Source organism: Diospyros lotus, chromosome 11 (assembly GCF_014633365.1).
Source record: "Diospyros lotus cultivar Yz01 chromosome 11, ASM1463336v1, whole genome shotgun sequence".
Classification (NCBI taxonomy): domain Eukaryota; kingdom Viridiplantae; phylum Streptophyta; class Magnoliopsida; order Ericales; family Ebenaceae; genus Diospyros; species Diospyros lotus.
Window position 1 is genome coordinate 30,123,427 of NC_068348.1, and position 11,587 is coordinate 30,135,013.

At 35.5% G+C, this 11,587-nt stretch overlaps 1 protein-coding gene across 1 annotated transcript; it reads right to left on the bottom strand.

The window, feature by feature from the left end:
- Nucleotides 1-394: 394 nt before the first annotated feature.
- LOC127812928 (uncharacterized) lies at nt 395-9,421 on the bottom strand. The gene is made up of 14 exons (XM_052353521.1): nt 9,289-9,421; nt 9,075-9,202; nt 6,470-6,531; nt 6,199-6,286; nt 6,015-6,076; nt 5,837-5,933; nt 5,218-5,634; nt 3,321-3,878; nt 2,964-3,128; nt 2,772-2,879; nt 2,591-2,680; nt 1,774-1,942; nt 1,629-1,680; nt 395-865 (listed from the first exon to the last, which is right to left on the bottom strand). The coding sequence occupies exons 2-14, from the start codon at nt 9,183-9,185 to the stop codon at nt 724-726; spliced, it is 2,121 nt and encodes a 706-aa protein (XP_052209481.1). The 5' UTR covers nt 9,186-9,202; nt 9,289-9,421; the 3' UTR covers nt 395-723.
- Between the last annotated feature and the right edge of the window lie 2,166 nt (nt 9,422-11,587).

Here is an 11,587-nt window from a genome sequence, read left to right on the forward strand (position 1 = left end):
ATTAATTAATAATAAATGTATCATATCATATTCTAAACTATTTAATCAATTAATAAAATAATTTAAATCTTAAAAATAACGAATATTTATTATTAGGCCCAATTCACATTATCCTAAGTAAATTATATTTTTTATAATATTTTTGTCTTGAGCCATTGAGAGGTTCGGCAAAATAACTCCAACCATGTGGAGTTTAAGTTGAATATTATCCTTTAAAATGATTCCTTTCTCTTAATCTCCTTTTGCATTCTCTCTTAAAGTTAAAGTTCCTATTAGCCTATTGCAGTATACAAATGATATTAATTTAAAAAAAAAAAGAAAAGGAAAACCCCAAGAGACTTTGTCTTTGTGGCTCACCAGTGTAGAAGAAAATCGTTTTGTATATAGCTTTATTCTTATTGGGTATTTCCAACAGTTGCCAAAGGACAAAACAAAATATACAGTTCCTAGGAAACAATCTTTCCTGAGAAACATTAACTTCATTTCGTCTATAACAAAACTTTTTGCAGAAAACAAGGTGGTGTTGAGAGGTCGCCGACATGGGTACCCAGCACGCTCCTTAACAATCCATTTTGTGAGCCAGAAAGATCTAGGAGATCGACCAATTTATTGGGAGGGCTCTAAGATTCATCCTTGAGAGTGTGCAATGTGCAGGCTGCTATGAGGGTGAGGGGTGCCCAACTATGGAAGATTAATTATGATTTGCATTAATCTGGCAGTTAATTATCCAAACGGATTTCCTCCAGCTGATGGGAAAGAATTTGGAGGGGTTGGTGTTGAGTATCTGCTGCTGCTGTGCTGCTGAATTGGGTTCAAGGAGGCGAAAGCATCTTCAACTTTGCTGGAAGTATCAGCTTCTTGTTGCCTGGAATTTAGGCTGGGGTTTAATCATTTTTGAAGCAAAAAGATTTAATGTTTAATTAGTAGATAACTTCTCATGAAGAGAGAGAGAGAGAGCATGAATATACACAGATGGCAGAGAAGTGGCACAATGCTACGTACCATATCAGTATCATCATTTGCATGATAAATTCCATTTTGTTAACTCTACTGGATAGAACAGAATGATTTAATCATTTTGTGTCTTGCCAAGATTCTGAGAGGAGTGTAAATGAAATCAGTGCTTTGTTTTGGAAAGGGGTGGGGTATGGGGTGGAACAGTACATAATGAGAGGGAAAAAAAGGGTAAGGAAAGTAATGTAAAGGGTGTTACTCTCCCCTTGTTTGGGAAAACTAGAACATAAATGGGAGTAATGTAGCTTATTTTGTTTGGATGGAGAAGGGGAGGGAACGAATCAATAAAGTGATAAAAACAAAGTGATAACTATTTCCTTCACTTTCAGAACAAGGGATTAAGAGCACGATGACAATGATTGGAGATTCAATCAATCGGTTTTCAAGACAGTTTTTATCACCTCTTAACCATTTATATGTGCAAGAGAGGGAGTTTCATCTTAAGAAAAAACCAAAGTCCCAAAATTGATTAACTGGTGAAACCATAAAGAATTGTAGCTTCCTGGGGCAAGACACTTCACACCAATATATATCCCTATTGTGTGATGTTATAATGTCTACTGACTACAACTACAAGTGAAAATATGTCAAAAGATAGCCAAGCAGGGAATTACCTGGCTAATGGCACATTACTGGGTAATTGTTGCCCTACCATTGCCCCTGAAACTATTGAATCCAGCATAAGAATAAATATAGAAGAAAATTTTAAATGAATGAAAGTTGAAACAAATAAAAAGTGATGGAGGGGGTGATTTGTACCTGGGGTAGGAGGGATTCCATAAGAAGGCATATTTGGATATGCCATAGATGTGTAAGGCGTTACCTGATGCTGCATCAACCGGGCGGAATAGGTACTGGATGTGAATGGTGAAGTGGCAGGAGCCGAGAAATTTGGTAGTGGTCCTTGTAGAGGCCACATGGAAGGAAACTACACGGGAAAAATATTTCTAATATTAGTTACGGCTCAAATGTGATTTTTAGTTCATAACCAATGTGAAGCCAAACTATGCCTGTGGATTGGGTGATTCCCTCAACACTTTTAGTGTTGAAGATGTCCCTCCTATTTACAGTTGGTGCCAACCCCATATAAAGGAGGAGGGTTGCATTAGGTACTGGCACCCAACCTAAAACTTGTTAGATTGAGCATCATGGATTCTACACAAATTGAGGTGGTTGGAGATTTAGAATTCATGTAACTTCCCAACCTAATGGGATTAGGGCTTGTGATTGTTAACCAAGGTGAAGCCTTAGCAGGACAGGTACATGTCTGTGCAAGTCAGAAGCTTTGTACTATACAAACAAAAATCACTTTCTTCATCCAACTTCTGCAATGTTCCAGGATTCAAAGCATCAATGTAAAGTATCAGAAGAATTCTTATACCCTAGCAGATGGAAAGAACTACAAATTCAGGAACATGCATGCAGGAATTTTTTGTCAGCCATTACTAGTTATTAAATGATTTCACAAGTTCAACAGTACCCTATTTTTGTCTCCTTGTCTCCATTCAGTAGTTTTTGTTGATATTCTGGCAGATACAGAATCAAATTACAAAAGAATAAGACCGAATGCATGTACCACTGGAGCTTGAGCTTGAGCTTCTGGGCCTTGATCGTTAAGATCAAATGGATTCCTTGACTTTCCTGAACTGGGAAAAGCTGGGGCAGGCTACATTAAATATCTAATGTAAGAAACTACCATAAGATTATTGGAGTTTGCATTCAACTGATTTGACATAGATATCCTGTAGGTAAGATACCATAGCAGCAGGATGGTGTTGCATGTTAAATCCCACTCTGTAAGGGGCAGGAATTTGCCAACTTGGAACTGTTGCTGAAAACGGTGAATAGCTTGAAGTGAAAATGTCCTATATAATTTGATTCATATCAACCACAGATTTAGGGGAAGAACCTATAGAAACTGCTAGCAGAATGAGACAAATAGCAATTACCACTGGAAGTTCCGTCCTCCCACTAGAGTTTGTTTCCGCTGGAAGTTCTTGTGACCCAATTCCACTGGTGGTAGCTTCAGACATTTTAGAGCTGGCCTGAGATGATTCTTCAGCGGAAGCATTTGAAGAACCATAAGCAATTGGTGCTAGTGACAAAGTCCAGGACTGTAGATAAGAAGCAAACGGCTTACGTCATCTATTGCAGCCATTTCATCTTCAATATACCATATATTAACCAATTTAACACAGTTTCTATTATGAAATTATGGCTGTGATACAGTACCTAAAACGAGCTCCATATTCAACTAAGAACAACCAATTTATGAAACTATGAACTTCAATGAAAACTGTTTTAACCTGATCATATCCAACTGATGGAGTAGGCTGTTGAGTGGCAAAGCCGCTATCACCAGAGGCAGATAAATCAGATTCAACTTGTGGTACAATTGCCAACTGCAGTCCATCACTAACTGTGGCCGAGGAATTGTTGCTACAATTAGGCCGAATTGGTGCCATTTCAACAATTGAAGTTGCACTGCTGACAGCTGGTGGTGGATTGGCTGTTGATGCAGTTAAAGTAGGACCCTCAATATTAGATGACACTACAGCTGCAGCTAATGGAGCATTAGCTTTTCCTGGTGCTTCATATGTGATATCTACAGGTCCAGCAGCAGGAGTTGATAATCCAAATAACATGAATTCCAAAGAATTTAGGTTTGAAGCATTTGATGAAGACTGAACGGAGGACCCATTGCCACCATCAGTTGACAGAGCTGTTTGTTGTAGTTGTTGCTCTGCTGCAGGATTGGGAGGTTCAGGATCAGTTCCAAAATCAATCAAGCAAGATGAGTTTACTCCCTTATGTTCCGGTGATTTTTCATAAATGGAACCTGGATCAGTAGAAACTACTGTTTTCTGCAATGAAAAAGATCTAAAGATTAAGATGCAGGATGCATTTATCTTCATAGAATTACCCAAAAGGAAAAAAAAAAAAAAGATTAAAGAAAGTGAGTTCCAACAAAATCAGTGAAGTTCATGAAGTTCATCGCCAACAGTTAAGTAACCACAAGCCCAATTTGAACTAAGCAGAAATGGCATTTGTTGCCTTCTTCAAGGAGAAAATAGGATGATCCTTCATCTTCTTTACAGTAACTGCCACATGATTTGTCAAGATGGTAAACACCTTATAATTGGCTACGTGTCCATGAAATGGAAATGTGTTTGGAAGCAACCACATTCACTTTTTTAGCAAAATTCAAAGCTCTTAAGGAAATTAGTTTTCAATGAGTACTTATTTTCTTGATGGAACTGGCTAACATAGTTGAGAATTGAGAGGGTGCTAAAATTGTATGTGTACACAACAGCATGCAGTTTTGGCAATTCAAAGGTCTGCAGGGACGAACGGGTTTCCAATTAGCACTTATTTTATTTATGAAATTGATTAATGTAGTTTAGTGGGTGCTAAAGTTGCGCATGCCCCATCAGGTTTCGCATAAGGGAATTCCTTATGCATTGAGATAATTTCACCTAGTTTTGCACAGATAATACCATTTTTGGAAATATTTTCGAGCTGAAAATAGGGAAAAATCATCTTCGTAATTGCGTAAGAAATATTAACAGTGCCTGAGGTAGAACAAAAGCATATTACTCTAGTGAAATCATTTGGTTCTGGTAAATTTATTTCAAATTTCTATCTTGGTGTTGATTTTGGTAATTACTAAGAAAGTAATGAGGCCATATAGAGTTTAGATACTGACAACACTGTATGGTTAGTAGCACACAGGTAAAGCTTTTACACATCTATAAGCAAGTAGAGAGACTCATGAGCATCAACAATGCTCCTGGAGTGGATGATCATTTCAATGACAAAATTGCCACAAAAATAGATAGCAGCCCATTGAAGATGAAGGTCTTATGACAAGTTTCAGCAGAAACAATCATCTCAAATGGGAAGCACAAAGGAGATGTTAACATTATTTGCGGGAACTATTGGATTTTTTATGCCTTGGCCTCTTGAACCTGTACAATGAGATCATCAAGGGCCAACATCAATAGTTCCGGATGGCATGGACTTCTAAGTTTTCACAGGCTACATCAGTATGACAAGTGAAAGTTGCAAATTGATATACACTTATCAAGCATCATGAAAAGAGGATAGCTTGAAAAATTACACTCAAAGATAATATAAGGAAAACAATCAAACATCACAAGAAAACAAAATGCACTCATTGCATAATTCAGTTAATAATATCACCTGACCACGAGCAGAGCACTCATTATTCCTCCTCTCATTAGCTTTGGGAGATTCACCTACCTGCAGAGACACAGCATTCTCGCCCAAAATATCCCTAACTGGGCGCAATACTAGAGTGCTGGTCTTCTCCCTTTTTTGTTGAGTAACTGGCGACCTGCTCCCTGTCCTTGACTCTGCAGTAGAAGGCCTGCGAGTTTCAGATCGCCTGCCACTTCCAAAGTCATCATCTCGAAACCTATCATCAACTATCTCAAAGTTAGCAGGGCGGCTCCTGTGACTGCTGCTCCTTAAATTATCTGGTTTGTATCGAGGACTTCTTTCGTCATCAATGTAACGTCTTGAACTTCTATCATCATTCCATGCTCCAGGATTTAATCTCTCAAAAGAAGACCTGCCTGTGGAGCTCTCCCTGGCACCCTGTAGCAGACAAGAAGAGTGTTTATTTCAAAGATGGACATATCAATGAGAAGATATAATAGGAAATGGAAATTGAAATGGATGAGAAACAATATTATGCATTGCAGGTTTTTCAACATTAAACAGGTCAATATCAAGTCAGAACATATTCTATGTGAAAGTAATACTGCAGTTCAGCAAAAAATGATGATAAGGCACTTACTGCTTTCACCATTGCAAGCTTGCTCACACTCCTTTCACCAGTAAATTTTCTATCCGCATAGACATTCTTAATAAAATCCCGAAGTCTATTTTGGTTACTGAATTGAAAAGGACAAAAAGAAGAAGAAGATGTCATTTTTTGGAGTACCCAATGGAAAACAAATTAAAGAAACATTCACCTTCCATCTGGAAGTGGATTTCGTTGTGGATCCCACTCTTTGAAATAAATTTGTCGTGCTCTCTACGTGAACGGTGCACATATCATAAGAAGAAAGGTTCCATCAACAGAAAGAAAAGAGGAATAAATAGCGACCGAAAAGGAAAGTTATATAAAAAAAGGGCCATAGTAGGTGGGTCGCACACCTCATTTCCCCCAGCTTGAAGGGCACTGACTTCCTCTGCATTAAATTTAGCCATTGACACTGATTTTACTCGGTGGGTGAATTCTCGACTGTTATAAGAGAATAATTGATCAAGCCAAAAAATTTCTACCCAGGTAAAGACCAAAGATGTGACGTGACACTAAAAACAACATCAAGTGGATTCCCAACAAAGCCACGTAAATCAGAACATGCATCGCATAAATGGAAAACGTTTAGGAACTGCATAAATAAGAGCTTGTGTCGACACTTACTGCACACCGCTACAGGTGGTGCAAACAAATGTCCAGAAAGTCGTGCACACATATTGCGGCCCCTGCTTAAAGAACATACGTTAGCTATAGCTTAACAACAAATTAAAGACTTTTAGTATTAGGGATACCCTTCAATGTGGTAATACGATTTCATTTATTAACCTACTAAATAAAAGTTGTACCAATTTTTTGATACATCACATTTCAAATACATGAATAATGTTCGGGAAGGACATCCCAGGAAAAGCAAATAAATAAAGATCGCTCTGTATAGTTGTCTAGGAAAACAAGAAGAAGAAAGTATAGCCACTAGACTTGTCAAAAAAAAAAATAATTAATTAACATAAAAAATGAGCATCCAGTAGTGCATCAGAAAAAAAGTGAAGTTTAGAAATGACAGAAGTTTGGCGGCCCTTCATGGAAATGGCACAGGAAAGGTAATTTCCTGTGCAGTGCACTTATTTCCCGACCGAGTTTAGTATCATTTTTTTTTTTTTTTAATGATCCAGATGTTCAAGTTTCACCCAGATAATTTTAAGAAAAATAATTTTCTTCTTAATTCGTCCTCCTGGTAAATCTGGATGCGATCACAACCTATATACACTTGGAGTGAACTTTCGAGAAACGGCTACCCTTCCCGTAAACTCCACTTTCAGTGAATGAGACCTCTGAATGGGCGACAATAGTGGCGAATCTATGTATGAGCTACCTTAGGCTAAAATCTAGGGCAGCTCACAATTAAAATTAATATAAAAAATAATTTTTAATAATAACATAGTAAAAAAACATTACAACTTACCCTCAAAATTTGTTATATATAATTTTACACTTTAAAAAAGATTTCAACCTCCCTCTACATAAATTTTTGAATCCACCCTCGAACGACAAGATACACTGTGACACTACCTTCCAACAATAATTTTGACTTTCAAAATATCATAAGAATTCGAACCTCTCCAATATTCATGTTTTCTTGGTCGTACTTTACCGTTCCATCATGAGCATGGGGCTAGTCGGGTATCAACTTTTACAAGTCCCGTCATAAGCATGGGGCCAGTCTAGCATCAACTTTTACAAGTCCAGTCTAGTCTTGTATAGTGGCACACGAAATCTTATTTCCATTGTGATTCTTAGCTTGACGATCATCTTCAGCGTAATACTAAAGTTGAGGTCAAACCTTTGGTGGGAGCATCCCTTGTAGAAAAGTCCAGTCTAGTCTTGTGAATCTTGTGACCTGCATAGGTCTAGAAGGGTAACTTCTTCACCTGCTTCTTCGTTTAACTTTCCCTCATAAAAAGATAAAGTAGTAGGAAAGCAGTAAAGCTAACAGAATTTAGAATATATAGAACATAGAACTTGGAAAATCTAGGATGCTGTGGCCTTTCTTAGTCTTGATCCCTTATCAGCTGTCAGCATTGAAAATAAAGAATAATAAAAAAAAGGCATAGTTCGGAAAGAAATAGAGTATAATGGTTCTCAGTAATCTGCTAATACTTCAAAAAGATATCAGCTTAATCTACTTCAATGATCAAAAACCCCCCAATATAAAATCCAATTAGTTGCTTCAAAGGAAACTATCCAACTTGACTCAACAAACTTTTATCCCCGTAGCTTGGCTCAGTACATATAACTCTTCTCTCCTGTTAGCTCTATTTCTAGCCACGTCCTGTAAGTTCAATGAAACAATGCTCTTCTTTAGTGCCCCTTAAAACTGTATCCTTCTTACCTCCCTTTTTTTTCCTTTTTGTGGCATCAAACTAGACCAGTTCACTTCTTATTAGTAGGTCCACGCCGTCACCATCTGTGCTTATACCATCTCAAGTGACTCTCCAATCAATCTCCCGCTGTTCCGACTCCCAACTTCTCAACAATGCATCTATTTCTTGTTTCCATTCTTTTAGTGCTATTCACTCAAATCAACATCATCATTTTAGTTGTGCTCAATTTTGAAATAGCAGCCCTTAGCTAGTTTTCATAGAATTTTTCTTCAACTAAATATAATTTTGCAACTGTACAACTCTCTAAACGGCTTCTCTTTCTACATTATCCAACTCTTGAGTCCAAATTTTGTTGGCTCCCATCCAGGAAGTCCCACATACTAAATAGAATGTCTGGTTGGTTTAAGTTAATTAAAGAGGCAATTAATATCACCAGCATCCTGCCAACTCAAGCATGATAAAAATGGAAAAAAGCAGGATGTTATGTTATCAGCATAAAAACTCTAAAGATATGCAAGGATCACATCAAGAGGAAGTTTTTCCTTCACTTGTTTTAGGCAGTTTTTGTAAGTCGATGACACAAGACCAAGCTAAAACTCAACAGGCTCTCTTAAAACTTGCTCCAACACCAAACACCGTTAAACATGTTACTTTAGTTTTCACTCTCATAATACATCAAACCAGAGAAGAAGCAGCCACTCTATAGTTCATGAATTAAACACACTCTGAAAGTCACGTATCATCAAGGTTATACAAGAAGCTCAGCATTCACAATTCTTTTGCAATTTTTTACCCATCCACATTTCTCGTTCCAATCATAGTTAACGGAAATTGGAACAAAAAATTATATATATTAATATTTATTATGAAACCAAGCAACTCCGTACCAAACTGTTACAATTGATACACCGCCGATTCTCGGGAAGCTTCAAGAGATCGCGGATGATCCTTTCAATTCGTTCTTCTTCCTTCATTCGGCTCGACAGTCTCCCCGCCATGGCTCATGTCCCCAGATCTAATTACAATCAACACACAATCAAATCGTACATATGAAAGTACGATAAATGAAGAACGATTATTACTTGAACGCAATGTCGAAACCTGGTGGAAGATGCGTGTATCTACGCGTAAGGCTCAAGCGATGAAGATTTTGGAGAGAGAAGATAATCTGAGAGACCGTCATTTGAGAGAGAGAGGGGTGCCGGGAAGCGAGAGAAGGAGAGGGAAATCTGCCGGTTTTGACGGTTGGGCTACCTGTTTCTATTTTATACGTTTAGATATTTAAGTTACAGTCCCTTGAGTTCCACCAAATTCGGGACTCTGCCTCCTACATTTTAATAATTACACTAAACAGGCCTTAAAAAATTCATATAAATATATAAAACATTTTGAAATATTTCATGTAACGTAATTCTAACAATGCAACAGTACAATATTTGAATCATAGTATAATTTCTGAAATGTAAGAAAAATTAGAAATAAACATAATTACAAATTACAATATTTATGGCACATGAGATAATATATCTAATATTTATCTCGTATTTATTTAATTTAAATAAATATATTTTATTTATTTATTTCTCAAAATTTCAATTAAATTTTGAAATTATTTAAAGTAGTACTATTAATGAATATTGATTTTTTATATTGTTAAATTAAATCTCTAACCCATGTATATTAACAAGTGATTAGTTTTGAATTGGATAAATTATGTGCATATACTTTTTATACATCTTATATGCAAGATGAATTAATAAGATATTAAATAAAATAAATAAATATTAATTAATTAATCAATATATACGAGGTAAAAGGGCTTGAATAATTGATTGTGTCTATATAAATTTTTTTTTCATCTGTAGTCATTCATCAAATAAAATTTTAAATTATGTCCTTTCTAATTGAATAAAAATTTTCAAATACCCAATACCTTAAAATTTGCAATCTTTACCTAATGTATTTTACCCTTAATTTGATATACTTTGAGACCTAAAAGGTGAAATCCCTCACCTTAAGGGCCCCCGCAACTCAGCCCCAAGATTTTTACAGGAGAGGTAAATCACGGAATCCAGCAGTGAGATTTGAACACGAGACCTGTGACTAGCTATATAGCAGCTAGAATCCAAGACTCTTTGAAATCAACACATGTACGGTCTCAACCACTAGGCTATGCCCGTGAGAGCCTTAATTTTGATATACTTTCCCCTTACTATTGTCACCATCATCATATGGACAAAAATATAATTTGTCCATGTATTTTTATATTTTTTCATAGTTATTCAAACTTTTAATTGTTTATATTATAACTCAAAAATTTTATTTTTGAATCAATTTTACTCTCATACTTTAATTAATTTTTTTCGCGATTTAAACTTTTTTATTGTTTCAATTATACTCATGTACTTACATTTTCAAGTCAATTTAACCCCTTTTACTTTAATGTGTAAAAAAAAAGTAACGTAAGATGAGTTAATTTAATTTTTTTTATATATCAAAATATAAATATTAAATTAATTCAAAAATACAAATAAAATTTGTAATTAAAATAACGAAATGTTTAAGTTAACACATGAAAAAATATCAAAATATAGCTATTAAATTGACACAAAAATACAAATACATAAATCTAATCGAAACAATAAAAAATTTAAATAATCACAAAAAAAAATTAGATATAGGGTTTTTAATTTTTTATTCAAATTTGAACTACAAAATTACAGTTACTTACAATAATAATGGTGTATACCATATTATTAAAATATAGCTATTAAATTACAGGTATTTTTAAAATCGGTTTCCAAACATTTTAAGTCAGTTAAATCCCTTGCCAATATATTTAATAGTTTTTTAGAAAATAAAAAAAAAATCATATACAATAAAATTTATTTTTTTCATTTAAGAGGAGCCATATAATAACGGTAAAATTATTTTTTTGTGATTAAATAAATCAAATCCGACATATTAAAATAATCTCCTTACAACATATCTAGCCATTCTAAACTGATAATAACTAACCCTGTTTTACCTTTTGTATAATTAATAATAATCTTAAGCAAAATCAAGTAATGAAACATAAAACAAACTGGGTCCTAAGGACCAAATCCAACCACACAGTTTAATGTTCCTATGGAATCCCTAAATTGCCCTTGGCGACTCTTCCAACTTCCAGATTCCATTTCACATTCAAACGCACTGGGCACTGGCATTATTCACCATTCAGTCAAGTCCATTTGTGCATCCACTGTTGTGCTACCATGCAACAGCTCCCATTTTAGACTAATAATAAAATCCACATTAGATATTTAACCAAGCACTTGTCCCACAAGTTCCTAAAGACCAATCATCTCTGTACTGAGAACATTAGATCCCATTCACAACTCAGAATCAGAAGCATCAA

Excerpts from the sequence above, each read along its gene's own strand:
- LOC127812928 (XM_052353521.1), bottom strand. The coding sequence starts at position 9,185 with ATGGCGGGGAGACTGTCGAGCCGAATGAAGGAAGAAGAACGAATTGAA. Across the intron at positions 5,635-5,836 it reads AGCTTGCAATGGTGAAAGCA|GGTGCCAGGGAGAGCTCCAC; the intron begins GTAAGTGCCTTA and ends TGTCTGCTACAG. Across the intron at positions 1,943-2,590 it reads CTCAAGCTCAAGCTCCAGTG|TTTCCTTCCATGTGGCCTCT; the intron begins GTACATGCATTC and ends TTTCCCGTGTAG.